Source organism: Eumetopias jubatus, unplaced genomic scaffold, assembly GCF_037043125.1.
Source record: "Eumetopias jubatus isolate StellerSeaLion01/CBP00866 unplaced genomic scaffold, mEumJub1_p1.0 scaffold_7, whole genome shotgun sequence".
NCBI classification, from domain to species: domain Eukaryota; kingdom Metazoa; phylum Chordata; class Mammalia; order Carnivora; family Otariidae; genus Eumetopias; species Eumetopias jubatus.
The window spans coordinates 80917587-80939306 of NW_028274813.1; the positions used below are offsets into that span (position 1 = coordinate 80917587).

General features: G+C 46.1%; 1 protein-coding gene across 1 annotated transcript in view; it reads right to left on the reverse strand.

The window, feature by feature from the left end:
* Window positions 1-21720, reverse strand: part of RASGRP1 (RAS guanyl releasing protein 1) — a 78968-nt gene that overhangs the window by 16236 nt on the left and 41012 nt on the right. Inside the window, exons 3-10 of the mRNA XM_028119593.2 lie at window positions 18521-18626; window positions 12615-12677; window positions 11515-11646; window positions 9088-9241; window positions 5740-5913; window positions 4500-4616; window positions 1982-2257; window positions 546-626 (exon numbers count right to left, since the gene is read on the reverse strand). Of these exons, the coding sequence (XP_027975394.1) occupies window positions 546-626; window positions 1982-2257; window positions 4500-4616; window positions 5740-5913; window positions 9088-9241; window positions 11515-11646; window positions 12615-12677; window positions 18521-18626 (1103 nt within the window). The remainder of the gene's footprint in view (window positions 1-545; window positions 627-1981; window positions 2258-4499; window positions 4617-5739; window positions 5914-9087; window positions 9242-11514; window positions 11647-12614; window positions 12678-18520; window positions 18627-21720) is intronic.

Consider the following 21720-nt stretch of genomic DNA (forward strand, 5'->3'; position numbering starts at 1 on the left):
AGAGGCGGGCCAGACGACCTGTGAGGGTCCTACTGGGCAGCGCCGGGACTGCGCTGTTTTGAGGACTTACCAGCACAAGAGGTCAAAAGCCCCAGCAGACTGTTCTTTCTGACCCAGATGAATACAGGATGATCCGTCTTTTCTAACTGGGATGCATGTGCTTATCAACAAATCAAAGAGAAACAACTGATGTGGGGATACTTTATAATAATAGGAAGGAGATGTCACTATGGCCCGCAAGTCTCCCTTCTCTACTTGGTAAATCACTGACTGCACCACTCACTGGGATGTGCTTAGGGCACATAGTCGTTTACCGTTCCTATATTCGTCTCATCCCTTCAAGTAGACTACAGGCTCTTTATGGTCAGGAACTAATGATACATATGTTGAAGCTCTGTTCCTAGCACGAGGTTGGGCATACAGTGGAAACATAATACTTATTAAACTGAATAAAGGTTTGTTCCTTAAGATAATGACCTTGATGAGCAGTTGTAAAGTACCTGTTACATGCAGTAATCTTAGCATAAAAATATGAACAAACTCACTGGGGCTTTGTGGTTCCTTGGTTCCCGAGCATAGGAAAGCTCGTAGATTTCATCTTCAGTGTAGTAGAGATCTAAGGACAACTGCAGGTCAAAGCAGAACACAGTTATTTGCTAGGATGCTGTTTGTCTTTCCCAGGGCTGATGTGTTTCTCTACTCTTCTAGGCCATTGTAGTGGTTTGTTTTAACAATTCACAAAGTTTGGAGGGTGTAACACTTACTACTGTAATAGGGCAAGCATTAGTTCCTTCTTGTTAACGTGTTTTTAAATTGTGAAGAAATGTCATGATGTCCTCTTTTAAAATATTTAATATCTAAGCCTTTAGAGTTTAGGCAGAAGGCCCCATCTGGTCAGATGGTCCATGCCTCACTTGTTCTCTACAACAGAACCCAGTTTAAGTGATTGGTGAACAGATTTTATTAAATGATATTAAGAGTTAATCAGTTTCATATATCTTAAAACCATAAAATCTAGAAGGGAGAGATCTTAGAAATAATCTTGTTCTTAACCTAGAGTCTATGGATGGCTTCAAGAGGTCCAGAACTCCTATATATTTTTTATATTTTTCAGTTTTCATCCCATGATTTGTGATTCAAAAAAGTTAAGATCAGTACGTCTTTTCACAGATGGTGTCTACGGCCGAGACCTGCTTTGGTCACCTGGCCAACTGCCAAAGGGGCTGGGATGTGAACCATGGGGCTCTATCAATAGAATCCTCATGTGAGGGAAGAAGAGGCTGTAATAATTATGCCATTCTGCAGAAGAGCAGATTAAGAACTGTTTCATTTTAGAACTGCAAGAAGTTACAAGTTATCCCAGAGACTCCTCTCTGATTTGCAGAGAAGAAAACAGATTCGTTAGGTGCCCACAGTCACAGAGCTGGTGAACTACAGAATCGTGGGTCTGGAAGGGGGTTCATCTGATCTCACTCTGGACCGAAAGTGCAAATCCTGGTCTCCTGTACCACAACTGTTCACCTATTCTTGACTTGAATGCCTCCATTTTGTTGTTGGTTTTTTTTGTTTGTTTGTTTTTAACTCATTGCCTTACCCTTTTTTAAATGAGAATACACTGTCTCCTTCTCTTAGGTAGCTTTAGATCCTGATTTGCTATCAGCTCCTCCCGGAGAGTTTAGAATTGCTTTTGTAGAGGGGTGGGAAGGAGTTCTAGAAGTCCTAAGGGCATACTGTTTAAAAGCACAGCCTCTGGAGTCCCACCACCTGGGTCTGAATCCAGGTTCTGCTGCTTAATCATGTGTGGTACCCTGACCAATTATACCTGTGTGCCTCAGTACCCCATCCATAAAATGGTGATCATCATAGTATCTACTTGCGAGAGTTTTTATGAGGATTAACTGAACTAGTATCTGCTAGGCTGCAGGGAGTGGTGGGTGGCACACAGCTCGTCCTTAGTAACTGCCTCCTGTGGGAGCCTCACCGTCAGCAGGTGCACCAAGTCCTTGTTGGCCTCCAAGGGCGGGGCCACCTCTTGCAGCTGGACCAGTTCATTGATATGATTGTAAAGGGCCAGCAGCTTGTGGACATTGACCTTTCCATCTTCCAGATAGTCGGGCATGGCTTCATACAGGGAGATGAGGTCCTTGAGGTGCACCCCCAGAATGGGGATCTTGAATTGGGTGCACTCCCCATAGGCCCGCCGGTAGTTGTCATAGTTTCTACAGGAGGACAACAGCTCGGTCATCTCACCCAGAACCTACAAAATAGAAGAGACCCGGTCACAGGTACCCACCTGGCAGCGTGTATTATCTGCAATACTCTCAGTCCCTCCCATGATTTCACCCCATCCCGAATTGGGCAGGAGGGGATTCATCTACAATTTGCATACTGTGACTCCCAAATTAAAAAACTCCAGTTTATTTCAAATGTCAGTGTGTATCTGCAAACACAAGGTATGCTTTACTTGATTATACTACATAACTGAAAAATTTTAAGTGCGGTCTTACATTTTTATACTATGTTTTAAAAATAAAAACCGGAGATAAAAATTAAAAAGGTACAAGAATATATAGTACACAGTAAGTGTCCCTCTGACCTCTGTCCCCCAGGCATGCAGTTGCCCTCCCTACTATTATCTGAGCGCTTCCAGAGACACATGGGAAGTGTACTGTCGAAGCGCTGACTATGGCCAACAAGGGGAGAAGCTGTGGGGCTTCAGCGGTCTCTAGCATGTTCATACTCTAACGTTGCACTCTGTGGGCCTTAGCGATTCTGAAGCATGGGATACTGCATTCACAGACTGAAAACCTGCACCAGAGACCGAGTTCCAGCAGAGGGCACGCAGGAAGATCAGGCGGAAGGCCTAGGGAGCTCTTCCTGAGAGCCCACGCCCTGCCCTAGCCCTGGAAGGGGCATGGCTGCTCACCAGCACAAAAAGGGAGCGGCCAGATCTGCGGTTCTCAACAAATATGCCTGGTTCAAGTGAACAAGCAGTTCGCAGAACCCCAGTCCCCATGCAGGACAACCAGCTTCCTCAGACGCAAAGACTGTCCACCAATCATGTTACAGCACAAAATACCTACTTTAAATGCTGCTGGAAATTCTTTTAATAAAATTGTGGCCTAACAAGTACCATTTCTCTCCAATGAAGGACTTGAGGCTTGGAGTTAGCCTCCCTCAATCACTATGAGCAGGCAAGAGAGCCTCCTTCTCACTCACCTCTCAGCAAACGGTGCCCGTGAGTGTGAAGTATGGAAGGGGCTCACAAGACGAGAGACTAACAGCAAAAATGAGATAGTTTTGCTCCCCTTGGGAGGTGAAATAAACTACTAGAGGAGCAAGGGGTTCTTGCTTTACTTCTGGCCTCACTAATCGGCTGTGCAGACCACCCTGAGGGTCAAGAAGCTCCAGACATGGAAGCACTGCTGTGGGGCTCCAAGCTGAAGAGGAGCAAGCTCGATCTTGTCAGTGAGATAACACGAGAGCGTGTTCATCTCCATGACTGTCTCCCTCTGTCAGTTCTGAGACATGGGCAATCTTTTCGACGGTTCCACTGAGTTTCGCCAGAACTAGTAGGGAACTGGAAGGTGGGGGTGGGGTAGCGTCCCCAGAGCTCAGGGTGCTGGGAGCAGGGATGATGAATCTGAGACTTCCCGAAAGCAGGCTGGACAGCTGAGAACAACAGGACAATGGGGCACAGACCTGTCTCCCGAAGAAGAGCCTCCATGCAGCTCGGGAGGACAGAGGCGGGGGAGCTGGGGGCCGAGGTTAGTAAGGGGGGGCTGGCTGGTCCTCACGTGAGGCGGAGACACTGAGAGAGCAGTTGTCAGCTAGTCCGCACCAAACAGCTGCATTTCTAGCTTCAGTATACCTTAGGGGTTTGTATGCCTAATAGCCCTACGTTATGAAGAGCTAAAGCCTATTCTCTAAAATCTAAAGAATGTAGGAAAGTGCATAGGGCACTTAAGAAAAATATTCCTCAATAAGACCCTATTACAAAATGGCACCTGAAAAGCTCATTTTCAACTCTCTGGGAAAATTCAACTATCCAGAATGTCATTCTCTAAGAGATCTGAATAGGCAGGTTTCTAATGTGTCACTCACTATACATATTTGACATATAAACTGAACTACGGTCAACTGAGCCACTTTCTTTTAGGAAAACATTTGGAACAAGTTGCTGGAGCAAGGAGTCGGTATTAAAGACCGTGACTCTCAATATTCATGGCAGTACAGGAGAGAGGCACACGTTACTGCAACTGACCGTAGGGAAGCATGCAGTGACACCGAGGCCAGACTGAGTCACAGTCACTCTCAGATCTGGGATAGTCACATCCTATGGGTTTGCTGGGGGTTTGCCTCTCTAGTATTCTGCCTAATTAACTGAGAAAGGATAAAATGGTTTGGAAATGCTCTCTGGGTTGCCTCTCAATAAATGTCGATGCTGGTCCTGGGAATGCTGCTAAGGGGCCCTGGACGAAGGAGGCAGTGACACTGACCTTATTGATTTCATGTGGGACATGCGAACTTGTCTCCTTGAGCCTGGAGATTGAGCTGTGACAGAGCCCACCTATCACAGCCATCAATGTATTGAAGTTCTGTAGCTGGTGGAGTTTCTGTGACATAGAAAAGAGAGGAGAGTAGTCAATGTACATGTCAGTTGCGCACCTCTCCACTCTGCACCTCCAGTCTTCCTAATACTGGTCAAAGCCTAGCAGTCAGGTGTTGTGCTTTTCTGACCATTTTCCCCTATAGGCTTAACTTCAAACCCTATCTAGCAAGGTGTCATATCTCCCTTCTTTGCTGCACCAGTTCGGCAGGCCATCCTCTACATCAGCAGTTTCTAAGAACCACCCAAAGTGCTTGCTTAACGCAAAGATTGCTGGATCCAAGAGCAGCTATTCTGACTCCTGGGATCTGGGGCTGAGCTGAGGGATAAACTTGCAGTTAATATCAGAGCAAGTGGGCCATGTACCAAACTTTGAGAAACGCTGGTCTTAAACCTCTAGAACTAATATTATTTTATATCCTTCATCTCAAATAACCACTTTTATTTTTAAGGACAAAGACTGTTTTATTCTCTTATGCTGTGCCAGTGCCTATGCCGGACCGTCCCTGGGAGAGAGGAGCTAGAGTCTCTGGGAAATTTCAATTATGTGTTCTTACTACCTGTTTTCCTCTCATCAAATGCTTAAACTCTGCCTTCAAACATTAAACCCAGCCGTTCAACACAGTAAGGGCTCACAGACCTAAGACAACTGAGGTAGTCCAGCCCCAGTAAAACCTGCCCTTTCCTTTGCCATGTGGGCCAGATTTGGGGAAACAATGTAGGCTGGGAAGCATCTTCTGAATAGGTTAAAAGATCTAAACAGATCTCGGGGCGCCTGGCTGGTTCAGTCAGAAGAGTGTGTGACTCTTGATCTTGGGGTTTTGAGTTCGAGCCCCATACTGGGTGTAGAGATTACTTTAAAATAAATAAATACGTAAAAAAATTTTAAAAGGTCTAAACAGCTCTAAAAGTGTATCCTGACCCCTGAGATAATCAATACGGTCCTCACCATATTGCCCTTATGTAGGAAATAGAAAAGTCACCATATCTAAACCTGGGACAATTCACATCACACAAACTCTCCTGTGGTTCAGGGGGCGGGAAGCCGCTCTAACGGATAGACTGACTTCGGGGGAAGAAGGGATACTTTACCTCATAGCCTAGGTCAAATTCTTAAGCTAGTCACTGACCTGAGCCACCTGGATGAACTTGATGAAGACTTCTGCCCGGAGCTGTGGGGTGGGACGGCTGAGAACCATCAGTTGTACCCACTGGGAGATGCCGTTACACAGGGCGATGGACCGCTCCATGGTGGGATTCTCCTTCACACAGCTATTCACGAGGTAATTCTGATAATCGGAGAACTGGGGAAAAAGAAACCCATCAGGACTGGCCCTCTGGTCCTCTGGGACATCTGAGAGGCACATCACTTCTGCTCTGTTGATGGTTCAGTTGATGCTATGGGACAGAGGAGCTCTTGGCCCTCCTCCTGCATGTCTTCCACTTGGCTGATGAGAATGGTGGGAAGGAAATCTTTCTTATCCTACCCAAAGCATGGTTTCTCTACATCAAAAGTCATTAGGCCCAAGGGGATGTGTCCACACACTAATCCAAATACTGTATTCTGAGTGGATAATGATACTGTCCCTTCTAAAGAATACAATATAGAAGAGAAATCTCAGTATAGACAGTCCCTGACTAGAATGGTTTCACTTAGGATTTTTTAATTGTACAATGTTGCAAAAGCCATATGCATTCGTAAGAAACCATACTTTGAATTTTGAATCTGGAACTTTTCCCAGACTAGCCATATGCAGTGCGAAACTCGTGATGCTGGGCAGCGAGTTGCGGCTCCCAGGCAGAAACGTGATCACACGGATAAACGACTGATACGCTTACAACCATCCTGTCTCCTGTAAAGTTTTCACTTCTGTTTTTCACTTTCAGTACAGTATTCAGTAAATTACGGGAGATAGTCAGCTTTTTATTACAAATAGGCTTTGCAACAGATGATTTTGCCCAACCGTAGGCTAACATAAGTGTTCTGAGCACACTGAAGAGTAGGCTAGGCTGAGCTATGTATGATGTTGGTAGATTAGAGGTGTTAAATGCATTTTCAACTTGTGATATTTTCAACTTACAATGGGTTTATGGCTCAATAAACCCATCGTACGTTGAGTAAGATCTGTACTAGTTCTAGCTCCGTCACTGAAGTTAAGGGGAAAAACAGACAACCCTCTCCTCAAAAATCTCCTCTTTCTCTCCCCCCCACCCCCTGCATCCCCAACTGTTTTCTTAACTGAAAAGTGGGATCATAAACTTTGCCCCATCTAGGTCACAAAGTTGTTAGACATAACAATGTCTGAAAGCACTTTAACTTTTCAGAGTGCTGGCCCACATGAGGTGGTACTGACAGGATAACCATTAACCTCATGCTACAACAAACCTGTTTGGATTTCCTCTGACTCACCAGCTTGAGCAGAGGCCACGTGGTTAGCCATTAGGGAGTGACCATAGTTTTCCAACTGGCCAAGGGCACTGACCATGGCTGACCGTGATCGGCTCCTGTGAAAATGGAGCTGTCTCGGCAGATCACTGGCTAAGCAAGGATGCAGCCATCTCGTCCCTATCCCAGACGATCCTCTGTTCAAGTGGTAGAACCAAGAGGCAGGAGCCCTCTACTCTGCTCCAGCGGGGCCTGGGGAAGCTTTTGGTGCAGTATCCCAGCTATTTCGAGCTCTCTGCTTCCGAACTCCCCTTTGAAATCAGATGTGACATGGCTGAGCCAGTGACTGCTGATGGGTGGAAAACTATCAGCAAAAACGACTCAAGAGGGACACATAAGCAATCTTACTGGTTCTGAGAGAAAGTCCCCATGACTCACTCCAGTGAATACATTTATCTACCCCTCCCACTGTAAATAAAACATCAAATCCACTTATTTTTTAGAATTAGTACTATAATAGTAAGTACTATAAATAGCAGAAAATATCAAATGCCACTCCATTCATAGCAGAGAGAAATTTCCCTCCAACTACAATGAAGGAACATATTTGGGAAAGCTACTTAGAATTGTGTAGGAAAAATGAAAATATGGCGCCCCCCCCCACACACAAATCCTCTTCTATGAGGGGATCATGCCACCTAAAAGCAATGAAAGTTCACACTGATGTTTTCATTTGCAAATGGAGCACAGCCTCCAGCTGGGGGGAGCACTAGCTCCAAGTCCCAGGGATTCTCACTCCTGCCTCTGCCAAGCTGAGCCTCCTGGAGGCTGCTGCAGCTGCCAGGGCCCGCTGGGGCCCCACAGGGCTCATGTTGCCCGCGTGCTAAATGGCTCTTTTCAGTGTCCTTCCCTGGGACAGGGGAGGCACTGCCAAATGGAAACTCCCCAGGTGGAGCTTCCTAACCGGGGCCTGCAGTTTTGTGGGAGGGGTGCCAGTGGGGACCCTGGGGGGGCTGGTGGGGATTAATGCTTGGAGGCTTGTTTCCACATGGGAGCTGGGGGGAGGGGGGGCCTGGCCGAATGGTGCAACCGCTGTGTGAAAACAGGATTACATCAACATCACGGGAGAAAAGATGAAATAAACTCTGAAACTTGGTTTGTCATTCTTCCAGACACAAGCAGGTCTCCAGAAATTGGAACTGAGCGACCAGGAGGCACGTGACTCCAGCCCCGGCTCTGACCGTGATGAGCTGAGTGACCTTGTTCAGGCCACTTTCTGAGCAGCCCCCATCCCCTCTTCTGGGGAACCCAGGTCATTCTAAGAAATGCATCCAGCAACTAGGTATGCTCTATTTTTGGAGCAAAGCCAAAGACTGTACCTCTGGGAGGGGTGGGGACTGAGTGGGCTAAGGGTGGCACTTCTCAGGCAAGCAAGCACACTGGCCTGGGCGGGGGGGGGTGGGTTCTGTTGGCATCTGACATGTTGACAGGTTCTCTTGTATAGATCCAGTGTTCTTTGGTATCACATACGGAGCTTTAAGGAGCAAGGTTTGGGACTGCTTGGTTTAGATCTAGAATCATGGGTGTCTGCTGGGCCTGGCCAGCCCTACTTCAAGAACTTCGCTATATTCTGGGCTAGACCATTAGCCCCTACTTTATTTTAGGATTTCCCCAAGCCACTCAAAGCCTATCTCAGAAAAAAACTCTGAGAAGACATATCCCCGTTTTCTTTTTCCTTTTTTTTTTCAGGAAAATTTTTAAAAAATTCTGGAAGCTTAATGGTTATGCGGGGTAAGAGGCGTGTGCGTCAGTGTGTGTATGCTGTGTGTACACACGTGTGTATCAGTGTGCAGGGTGCCCCAGGTGCCCACGGTACTGTCACTTGAGTGAGTGGTGGGGTGGCATGGAGGATGGGAGAAGGGATGCACAGCAGAGCTACAAAGAAATTTCTAGCGTACCCATTTTCTAGACTACCCGAAGTTTGATGGGAAAGTCCACCGGCTCTGAGGGGGCCTCCAGGGTTAGGAGGCAGACGAGCTTTATTTTCTGAAATAACCCCAGGAAGTTTCTCTCCTGCCCGTCAAGTACATACTGATATCCTCCGGAAGGACTTGAACTCCAGGTAGGTGAGGTGCTCCGACAGCTCCTCTGGCTCCAGGTGGTCAAAGAGCAGGGAAACTTTACGTTTCTTGCTGGTGTTTGATTTTATCCTTTGGGTCAGCTTCCTGGACCAGTCCCGGGCATTGCTTTTGTGGGTAAACATGAAAGGGAGAAGATGAGGAAAAGTAAACCCAAATTACTTTTTAGTTCAAGTAAATCCATTCGCATTTCCCACAAGGATATACAAAGCACCGTGAATTAGCTAACTTTCTTCTGCCAAAACGAAGCGTTAAACAGTTTCCCCCCACTTTTTATTTTTTCCCTATGGCACCAAGTAGGAAAGCCTTGCTGGTTTTCAATGAACCTTCGGAACACGTCATGGGACCTGGGTAAGATGTGTTTACTTTAAAGGCCGTGGGAAGGAAAGTAAGTCTCAGGCATTGGTCACAGTGTCCTGGCCTTTGGTCCTTGCTCCTCTGTCTAGCCCCTGGGATCTCTGCTCTCTCCATGCCTTCTGTGTGTTCTTTCGTTCTTAGGAGGGCGATGGGGATGCTACCTCAAGATTTCAGCAAAGTAGCATTCCACAGACCGAGAAGCCACGCTAAAGGGAATCGTGCAGGAAGGTCACTCTGGGCAGACTTGGGGCATTGTCCTCAAACATTCCCAGCCACGGAAATGACCAAGGAAGCCTAGCTAACCCTAGAGTGCCCTCCACCCCCACATTTTCTTAGAATTGATCCATTAGTTTTCCTAGAATTGATCCTTAGTTTCAATTTCCTTCACGAAGGAAGCAGCCATTTTGAGAGGCAGCAGGGTTCAGATCTGTTTCCCAAACTGGTATTGATGAGAACCTTGTCCCTTGACAAAGGATTCTGTGGTCAAGTGAGTTTGGGAAAGCCTACAGATTCTGGAGCCCTGTTGGCCAGTGAACGTGTTATAAAGTGAAATGCCAAAGGGAAGCTTAACTCACTTTTTTTTTTTTAAAGATTTATTTTTATCTTGAGAGAGTGAGAATGAGAGAGAGAGAGCACATGAGAGGTGGGAGGGTCAGAGGGAGAAGCAGACTCCCCGCCGAGCAGGGAGACCGATGCGGGACTCGATCCCGGGACTCCAGGATCATGACCTGAGCCGAAGGCAGCCGCTTAACCGACTGAGCCACCCAGGCGCCCTTAACTCACTATTTCTTAAGTATATGTGGTCAGGCAATATCCCACTGGCTACTTCCTAAAGAATGTACTGTGGGAAATCTCAGGACAGGTCAGTCAGCTAGGGACACGCTGGGACAAGGAGATCGGGGTCTGAGAACTGCCCTGTGCCCCAGGTTTTACATCTTTAAAATGAGAACACTGTTAACTTTGAAATTTTCTCTTATCTTTCAAGTTGTAGATTCTAAGCAGAGAAGTGCACAGAATCCAAACTGGCATCCGCAGAACGATATCCAGGATGATGCACTGTGATCCTGAGGTCATTTCTGGGGGGCTGTGGCTCAGTGCTTGGAGGGTGGTCCGAGCCTAGCTTCGCTCTGCTACTGTGTGACCTGAGCCGACCTTGCCAAGCCTCGGGTTCCCGGGCTGTTGCATGGAATGATCCCTAGAATGTGCTTCAGTCCTACAACGCTATATCCTAGGGATTTCTATTATTCCAAAATAAAGTGCCCACGTTGCGAACAGTGTGAGAGAGAGTGTGTGTGTGTGTGTGTGTGTGTGTATGTGTGTGTGCATGTGTTCTCCCAAAACTAGGAAAGGCCCTCATTTTTTAAAAAAATTTTTATTGTTATGTTAATCACCATACATTACATCATTAGTTTGTGATGGAAAGGCCCTCATTTTTTTAGAGTGGGCCAACGTCACAGACAATGTCATAGACATGTATCAGAGATAATTATAAGGAATACGGTTACAGACAAACCAAATGTCCAAAGATGGGGTAGTGCGTCTGTAAATTACACTTTCTCATATGGAATAATCTGAACTATTCCTGAGAGCCTTCCCATCTCTGCAAGTCTACGCGTCTCTTGTAGACATCCATACAAATTAGAAACCCTCCACTCAATCCATTTCTCAGCAGTCCCTTTCCCAAGACCATGGCTGCTGAGGAAGCATCTAGTGGCCGTACTTCCAGCTTCTCATCATCTGGATTCACTTTAGTCACTATCTTGCTACCCGATTTCTTCTTCACTGGGACTTTTTTTTTTTTTCCCCTGCTCTTTGACATTAGTCACTCACAGCTTTATCACCAGTGGGGCTTCTCTGCTTTTCTGCTAAAGGGCAGTCTTTTCACTCTGGGGCTACAGTCTGAGCCTGCCTGAGGGGCTTCTGGAAGTGGGGAATTCAGCCATCCCAGCAGGGGTTCAGAGGCCTGGCTGAGCAGCCCAGGAGGGAGGTGGTTTGGAAAGATTAGTCAAAACCTTGACACTCACATTTGAGTTGTATCGATCAGGCGGCAGTGTAACTCCTCACCACTGGCCTTCACCAGTTCCTGAAACTCTTCCATAGTGTTTGTCAAGCTGGCATCCATTTTAAACATGATCCAGAATTCTGTTATCCAGTACCTACGAGGTGGGAGTTAAAAAACAAAACAAACAACAGTCCAAAACTGAAGCCAAGGACTCATGCTTTTTGGTGGGTTCTTCCCACAAAGAGGAATGAGAAAAAGAGGCTGCTTTGTCCTTCTGTGTGCCTGGGAATACAGAATATATGTTCTATATACAGAATGTACGGGGGTGGGGGGATGGTGTGGGGGATGGAAAAAAAACCACCTGCCGGCAGTCCTCCGCCCCTCCACACGCCACATGCTTTGACAGGGTAGGCGCAGCACAACACAAAAAGGGATGGCAAAGATTTAGGCACACTCGTGTGTATCAGAGACAACTCTAAGGAATACGGTTACAGACAAACCAAACGTCCAAAGACGGGGCAGTGCATCCGTAAATTACTTTCTCATATCTTACAAATATAGGACCATGAAAAATAATATCCACAAAAAAAGTTTTTAACGACTAAAGAGGATTCCTAGGATATAAAATTAAGTGAGAAATAAAGGATACAAAAATGTATTTTGATCTCAACTATGTTAAAAAAGAACTGCTTAGAAAAATCACAAAGGAAATATTCCAAAATAGGTCGTGGGATATGAATAATTATTACTGTAATTATACTGTTTACTGTATTTTCCGAAATGCTCTAATATGAGCTATATTACTTTAATAATTAAGACTAAAAATGAAAGGACAGAGAGTTCCTTCATTATCTCTGTATCTCTCCCTGTGTCATTTGATACCAAAATGCTTTAAGACTGAAGAAAACGTTGGTATCAAATATTAAGCTCAGACACACGAGCAGAGACTGTGCTCCAATAAGGAATCTCCAGTGGGGCAGCACTGCCCTCTCCAGTCTGTCCAGAGGTGTTCTATAGACAGCACGGGAAAGGGGGAGAGCACAAGGAAAGAACTAGAATCCCTTGCTTCAGCCTTTCATTTCACCCCACTCCACAAGTCCCAACGACACGTAGAAACGTTACCTTACAAAATAGCAGATCTTCAGACAAAGCCCTGGTGAGTTCTTTGCCAAGGCGTCCTTATAGGTAGGGCTGTGGTTAAGGGAAATAGAAGCCTCTGTCATAGAAACCAAACAACTTCTCATGTTTGGAAGTATTTGTTTTTTTTTTTTAAGATTTTATTTATTTGACAGAGAGAGACACAGCGAGAGAGGGAACACAAGCAGGGGGAGTGGGAGAGGGAGAAGCAGGCTTCCCGCTGAGCAGGGAGCCCGACGCGGGGCTCGATCCCAGGACCCTGGGACCATGACCTGAGCCGAAGGCAGTCGCTTAACGACTGAGCCACCCAGGTGCCCAGTATTTGCTAACCACCCCCCATATTTTCTTATTTTTTTGGCCATAGGACAACAACCAACTTGATGTGCGCAGCTGTGTGCGTAGTGGCACCTGAAAGGGTGATGATGGGGACTTTCTGTGGAGCCCACATCTCCTTATGGAAGGAGGTCCCAACATCTCCTTTGCAGAAGCGGAAGTAGGAAGCCAACAGTGTGGGAAGGTCCTGGCATAAGCAGCCTATCTGAATGGCAAAGGGGCACATGAACTCCTACCCATGCCCAAGAGATGTGGAGTCCCACTGAAACAACTTAGAGGAGCCCCTTCTCTTTTAAAGTGTTTCAAGAAATGGATAAACAATTTGTGCAGTAAATGAGGAGGAGAATGAATGAATATTCAGATATACTGTCATGATAATTAAGGGCAGTAATGTGAAAAATGATAATATATGCCTGGAGGAGGTAAGCAGATAGGCCTTGGAAGTTGTGATGGCAAGTCAGACAAAGCCATGTGATTAATCCAAAATACAATCAGAGATGGCACTCGGAATACTCCATGAGAATGGTGCCATCCTAAGAAATATGAGAGAATAGTAAGATCCCGTTACGTTGACCTCTTTAGAGATCTGTGGAGAGAATATTTCATTTATTTTACAAGCCAAAGAAATGCAAAATCCAATCCACTGGTACCCTGGGTGGGTCTACCATCTCTGGTCACCAGACTGAGGAATCAGGCTACGTGCACCGTGGGCCCTGCGAGGCTGTACCCTCCGTCCCTTCTAAACACTGTGCCATCATAACTTCGGTATGGGGTTCAGTGGCTTCCTGCAGGGGCCCTGCCGGGAGTCCAGTGAGTAAGCTGGCAGAAAGCTCAAGTAACTGGGTGGGAGTGGTCTTCCTTCAGTGGGCATGTGTATCTTAAATCCCAGAAAATGTAGAGGTAAACACAGCAAAGTGAAAGTCTACATCTTAGGATCAGTGCTTTTGATTAGGAAGGAATCGGAGCATTCGGGGATTTTATATCCCTGTAATGTTTAAGAGCATATTGGCATGATAGTCTCAAAACTTCCCTTTATAATTAAGTGCTAAAGCACTTGTGGTTTTAAATTGAAATTTTATTCAGTTTAATCATGGCTTTGGAACTTCTAAAATGATGTTAACTGTTTATAACTTTAACAGTTATAAAAACTATTTAGAATTCAGGAAGGCATCTGAAGTATTTAAAAATCATTCAAAATGTAAAATTCGTAACTGTAGTTTACAACCATCAGAAGTATTTAATGAGCATTATTCAAATTAACCAAACATTTTTCAAGGCCCCTTAAAAATGCTTGGTGAAACATGCTAGACTTACAGAAAGAATCATATTTGCAAACTAAACTTGAAGCCCTAAAGAAGAGCTATGGCTGTAAAATTTGTACTTTTAATAAAATCACTTTAAAAACTAAATTTTAATAGACTTACTGCCTATAATATCTGTCCTCAAAAGCACCAAAACAAAAACAAAACACGAAAACACACATGCACAGCAACACAGAAAATAAAAATAAGTCTAGGTAGCCGGCAAACCTGATGAACTAAAAGGCTCTGTCTGACGCCTGCCTTTGGGCTTAAAAGTTGAGTGAAAACAAGGACTTTACGCATCTTTAGGCCATATCGCTGAGAAAATGCCTGCCTTCAATGCAAAGAGCTTCAAGCACAAGGCACATTCTAGATAAATAAGGCCCAGATTCTGTATTTTTATTATTTGATGCACTTGTTGAAATTTTTATTCTTCCTTTTTAATGAGGAAGGGACGGAAAACATACTTCTCTTTTAAAACCAGCTAAGTAGATCTATAAATCAACACGGTGCCTTTTACTGTGGAGCTTTCGTCTGGTTACTCCCTGCCCATCCCTTGTCCCTTCCAATGTCCATCCCTGTGGTGCGCGGGGCAGCCGGTGGCCCAGCGTGTGGGCAGGACCTGAGTAAATGGGTCAGTGTGCACGCCAGCACTCCGTGCACAGGGCCAGGCAGGACACCGGGCGGGAGGACACAGCCTCCCCCTCACCAGAGCCCCTAAGCCACAGCAGAGGCAGCCCTGGAGTGAGGCAGGGCACCTGCTTCTTCACGTGGGGCGCCGAGGCGAGCGCCCAGCACGTGCAGTATCCAGAGGCTCCAGCATCTGCCTCGAAGGGGTTCAGGTCACTGTTTGCTGGAAGCTTCAGGCTCCACACATCTTCCTTCTCTTCACAGCCGGTATTCTGACTGTACTTTTCAGGCACTTGAGCCATTCAAAGTGTGTTTTAAAATCTTTTTAACGATGAAACACCAGGAAGAATCAAGGGAACTATGAGCTTACTTAACTAATAATTCTATTACTTCCAAGTCAGAAAACAGCGACACTAAACGTGAAGAAAAAATCGTTCTGCTGTCAGTGTTTAACCTGGGCTTCAATGACAGGCAGTCTTACTTCATGTTCCCTTCTTAGAATCTCGTCCCCTGCCCCAGACCAAAGCCTGAATTTCTCACCTAAAAGTGTCCAGTGTTTTGTACCTATAGTCAGGCAACATTCGTTATGTACTATCATGAGATGGCCCCTGAGGTAAGTTCTAGAGAAACAAAGACAAATAAGCCTTGGTTCCTGATGCTGATGGACACACAGACTAGTGGGGGAGACATGTATGCAGGTAAGTTACAGTGTATACATTTTTAAATCTAGGTTAAAAATATATTCATATTTTTTTCTTAAGGTAACATAATTAATTTTTAGTACCTTTGTAACTTTCTATGTTACTAACACAAATCAAACTACGCAGCTAGACACACAGTTTCTGCAGTGTATTTGAAATAGTCATCTATAGAGACCAGAGCACGTATAGCACACTGCAAAACTTACAGACTGAAGTCTGGGTAGATCAATTTATTTAGCTAACAGAGTAAAAATACTTGGCACTTTCTGCAATCGTAGATGAAAAGCTTTTCAAAGCAGATTACATCCAGACCAGAGATGTGAGAGACACTTAAGCAATACAAAACTAAAGTCACAGGAATTGGATAGATTTTCAAAGCACTGTCTAAGCACACTAGATGTGTTTTCAAAAGGGAGGGGTGTGTGGAAGGCTGAAAACGTCAGGAAAGACTTCACAGAGGGGTCTTGAAGGAGTCTGTCAGGCAATGAGGAGGAAGAGGCGATCCAGGCACAGGAATCGTAAGAGGACCTGGTCCACCTGGTGCATGGGGAAATTGGGTGTGGGGGAGACAGGGCTTCTGGGAGAGCTGCAGTGGGGAGTAGAAGGGACACTGGGGTCAGACCCCGACGCCCTGGCCTGGCAGCTGAGGAGCTGGGCATTACCCTGCAGTCTGCAGAGGCTCTGAAGCAATGGCCTTTGTGATCTGCTTCTCTGGAAAGTAACTTCAGAGGTGGCTAATGACTGGGGGGTGGGGGGTGCTTTCAGCACACCGGTGAGGACAGCAGTCCGGAACAGAGAGGGGCCTAGCAGAGAAGATGGAAGCCCACACTAAGGCCGTGGCAGGGGAATGGAGAGAAGAAAGCAGCGAAGAGTCATTTCTGAAGTAGAAGCCCTGGGATTGAGTAATGGACTCCATAGGAGGTGAAAAGCAGGGAGGAGTCAAGAGCGCCTCTGAGGTTTCTGGTTTGGCTAAGTGAATGCGCAAGGACACCACGAACTGAAATTGAAAATGAAAATGCAGGTGTCACAGCAGAATTAATGGGCAGTAACTGGGGATGAAGGTGGTGAGAAAAGTAAGTTTTGAGCATATTAAGATGGAAGTGTCTGCAGCACAAACTAGTCCAAATATTTTTTACAAAACGGTCTGGGTTAAAGAAATACGGACTTGAAACAAAACTGAGGGTTGCAGAAGGGAGGGGGTGGGGGTGGGGGTGGGGTAACCAGGTGATGAGCATTAGGTGGCCACGTGTTGTGATGAGCACTGGGTGTTCTACACAACTAATGAATCGCTGAACACGACACCAAAAACTAATGATGTACTATATGTTGGCTAACTGAACTTAATAAAAAAAAACAAAACAAAAAATACAAACTTGAAAGTCCACAGCACAGAGGGATAGACGTGGAGATCCTGGAGGGAAATCACCCAGGCAAGGAGGCAGAGTGAGAAGGACCCCGGAATGCTCTCCCCCTGTTTGAGAGGTGCTCGGAGAAGGGGCTACATGAGAAGCCAGACGGAAGACCAGGAGGGAGAGGGTCTGGAGAGGCGGGGGGTGTCCACAAAGCCCAGAATAAGCGGGGACAGAAAAGAGCCAAGGGGCTGAGCCACCAGAAGGCCAGTGGTGACTCGAGAGGAAAGTCTGAGGGCCGGCGTGGGGGCCCCAGCTGAGAGAAGGAGTGAGTGGGAGTCAAGAGATGGGAGATAGTGCAGACTATTTTAGGAGGTTTGTGCATCAAATTTCTAACTAACAGTGGAGGGAAGGCAGGGTGGAGAGTTAATTTTTAGGTTGGGGAGAGCTGAATGTGTTTTAGGCTGAAGGGCAGGCGTCACTGAAGGGGCAGAGGTGAAAGTGAAGGAGAGGGGACATGTGAGGGGTCAGCCCGTGCGGGGCGGAGGGGTGAGCAGGGAGAGGGGGCTGCGTACACAGGGGCAGCCAGGGGGCACCATTTAGTCCTTCGAGGAACACGTTTCTCAATGAGGAGGTTTTAACTATTGACACTGTTTAAAACTGCTGGTACATGGAGTTAATAAAAAGTTGACTGACTCTGAGTCAGCTTTACAATGATTTAAAAATTCTCTGCAGACCAGGCACCCACTTATTACCTGCAGCTCTTATTATATAGACCTCTGCCAACACTCGGCCCTTGGAATCCTTTGATATGAGAAGTAAAGATTTCCAAGTAGGTTTAGAGAAGAGATTCAGTCTCTTCTGGTGGCTTTTATTTTTGTGTATGCCATAAGGTGAAAAAGAAGGGGCCAGGGGAGGGGGTATAGGATGAGAAGAGCCACCAGTCATGACTCAATGCCAAGGACCCCGGCTGCAGGTGCTCCACGGGCTCCTCCCACCTACAGTCCTTTCTCATGGGGCCACAACTTCCAGTGTCCCCAGCGAGAGGCAGGGGGCAGGCTCCTTCTCCACCCTACTCAATTCACACCCCATAAGAAGGTTAAAATCCAGCAGGGTTTGCTTGGCCCCTAGCCAGCGCCTCTGCCTGAAGCATGAAAGGGGACTCTTCAGATACTGTGGTGTCACGAAGCTTTCTTCAGAGTCTGGGGAAAGGGGGAGACAGGAGAGCCAGTTTGTCATTGGAGTCACCCTTGTCAATCTGCACAGGACGAAAACAGATTTTGACTAACCTACAGGAAAGGGATTTTGAAGACCCATTTCTTTGACGATTTGCCTGAGCAATCAGCTTTGAAAATATTGCCCCGCCCAACCGCAGTGACACATGTGTGTGCCCATGTGCTCACAGACACACACATCGACACCCACGCACAACCCGCATACCCCCGAAAGGACATTTTTGAACCCATTTACCACTCAGAGTTATTCCAAACCAATCGCAATGAAAGCAAATGTCAAATTTCAAGATACTTCTGAATGAATCCCATTGAGGGATGGGTAGTCACTGTGCTCAAGGATATAGGGTGATAACTTTTTGGAGCAGCTCAGCAGAGGAAATGATAATTCGGTGCATGGTCAGCATGACTTGCAACAGTTGGTTACTTCGACACAGGTTTCCATCTGCATCTGAAAACACAAAAAGCAGCATCTGAGCGAGGCCCCCTGAGAGAAAGGAGTCCCCTGCTGGGACACCTGACAACCCTCCATTACCCGAAGGTGGTGGACGGCCAGAGTGGCTTCACACAGTGCTTTTCTCCCCCTGCCTTGAGCACCACACACCCCTCCCTTCTTTGCTTCTTACCCTCCTGCTGCATTCTCCCCTTCCCAAAATGTCCATTTTGATGTTCATTAACCACCCCACCTGAAAGATAGCAGAATCTTGGGAAAGGAATAAAACTTGCATCATACACTCGAGTTTCTGTTGAAAGCAGAAACAGATCCAAGTTTTATGGGGGCCCAAAGTGCATATAATGGTGGGGTGGGGTCCTTTCTAGGGTCAGAGTGAAAAATATATAGTCTTAAGAGATTACAGTTAAATATCCTACTTTTGAAAAATTTACAAGAACATGTGATCATAGGAATACATTTCTAGGCCTCTCTCATGGCCTTGGAAGGGATTCCTGCCAGCGAGGGGCCCTGAAATATAAGCTTTCCTAGGTTTATGGGCAAAATGCCTCTGGATGAAAATAAAGGAGGAAGACTATAGGCAAACATGGCATTTGGAGATGGTGGTATCCATGAAGTATCCCTGACGGTTCATTTCAAAGATCACGGTTAACTAGGTTTTCCAAACCCAGCAGATACCACATAGATGCATTCTATACATGGGCAGTGGGTATAAATATTCCCTCTGGAGTGGTTTCCAAAATCTTTTCAACACTTATGGCATGAAGTGTTAGGGGCTGTGTTGGTTATTTGGGGCCAGATCTATTCTCTGTCCTTCACCGTGCATTAACCCTTGCCAGCCAGCTTCCAGGTGGGTTCAGCTATGGGGAAGCATCAGGGAGGCTCTGGTGCCACTTCCTGATAGCAGCTCTAGGTCTCTTCAATGAACGATCACACTGGCTGGCCTGTCCTTCCAGACTCCAGCTCTAACTGAGATCTAACACTACTGATCTCCATTGACCCCTGGCCCCTGGGTGGGGGGAAGGGCAATGACTTCTGGTTGTTGGTCATCTGGGTGCAGCATCTCTTAATTCCACCCTCATCTCTGTAAGTACTACCTTTGCTCCAGTGCTCTCATTTAACCAAGCCATGTGAATTCTGTTCTCTGATGGGAACTTGGATGATTCAGGGCAAAGTATCAAAGGAAGGAAGGGACATGACTTGCTGCACTTCGAAGCTCTTTAAAACACATTGTGCAAGCAAGGTTGTCATTTTCACTCTTTCCAAGTGCACCAGACGATAAATGAAGGGCACCGTGCATTTGGGTTCCAGATTTGGAAGTTCTGGATCACCCTCAGACGATGACCTAAAGTCACAGTTCATTGAGAAACTGCACTTCAATGGCCCGGATCACTCACCTTTCCCTCATCAAATCCACAGATTTCTGCGTGTGCTGTTCCTCCCCCTGCCCGCCCTCCCCTGTTTCCCTGGGAGGCCTTTCTAAAGAGGCCATGGCTTCCACTGGGCGCAACGTCTCCTCCTTTCCCAAGGATGCCGATCCTGCCTCTGTCCACATTCTCTCCTGCATCACCACTTCCCTCTCTCTCTCTTTCCTGCTTTCCTTACCCATGGCACTTAAATACAATGTAACAAAGCCTTGGGCTCTCACCAGCTCTAGGACTTCTCCATTTCTCTGTTCCCCTTTTTAGCAGATCCTCACTCTCATCAATTTCCCACCTCCCCATTCCATTTTCAACCATTCCATTTTGACTTCTATCTCTGCTATCCCACTGAACAGTTTATTTTCAAGGTCATCAACCAGCTCCACATTGCCAAATCTGATAGTTTGTTTCGCTGGCTTTGTCTGACTTCGTGATTCAGGTTGCATTCAACCCAACCCAACCCAAGTTGACAACCCTCTTTCCTGGAACACTTTCTTCTCTTGGCTTCCATAACATCACACTGTCTCAGCTTCTCTCTCACACTCTTCTTCTGTCTCCTCTTCCTCTGCTGAGCATTTAAATGTCACCATGCTCTGTGGCTTAGTCCTCCCACTTCTTTTTAAAAACAATTTTAAAAATTTGAAACTTCTTAAATTTTAAATTAAAAATTTTAACTTTTTTTCTGGGGTGAACTCATCTCGTCCTTTGGCGAAAACACCATCTATTTGCTGATGACTGTCCAACTGATATCTTTAGCCTGAGTACCAAATTAACATGTCCAACATCCTCCTTGGCAAAGCAACACAGAGGTCTAATTTCAAACTTAACTAACTCACCAAAACTCCTGACCTCTCTCTCTCCCCGCCCAGTCCAGTCCTCCGCCATTCTTCCTCTCAGGAAATGGTACCACCAACCATCCTCAGTTACCCAAAGAGAAAACCTAGGAGTCATCCTTAATTTTTCACTTTCCCTCACATCCAATCCATCAGTGGGTCTTGATTCTACTTTCAAAATATACCTCAAACCAGTTCATTTCTCTCCATCCTGGCCATTACAGAGACCACTCGTAGCCAGCACTGTGATGCACAAACCCAAATGACCCCCTGCTTCCTCTCTTGTCCGTTCTCCATACAGAAACCAGGAGGGAGCCCATAAATCAGGTCATGTGCTTCGTACCCTTTAATGGATTCCACTCCACTTGTAATAAAATACAAAATCCTTGCTGTGGCCAGTGGAGCTCCACATGTTCTGGCCCCTTCTAATATCTCCCACTTCATTTCATACCATATCACTCCTGTCCATACTTCTATTTATACCTCAGACCCTCCAAGTTTATTCCTAACTCATAGACTTTGCATTTGATATTTCCTGCAATGTGGCCTTTCTTCCATTGGCCTAGTCATGTCATTCGGTCTCAGTTTCAATGTCACATCCTCGGAAAGGCCTTCCTTAAACTACCTGAGGTAGCCATTACCCTACCTGAGATTCTCCGTAGCACTTACCATGATTAGAATTATCGTTTTAATTTTTATTTTCTGAGTCTCCCCTAGAATATAAGCTTCGTGAGACCTCAGCCCTGTCTGTTTCTCCCACAACCTTATTTCCAGGGCCTAGAACAGTGAGGATACATGTCAGGTATTCATTAAACATTTGTTGAGTAAATGAGTGAACTC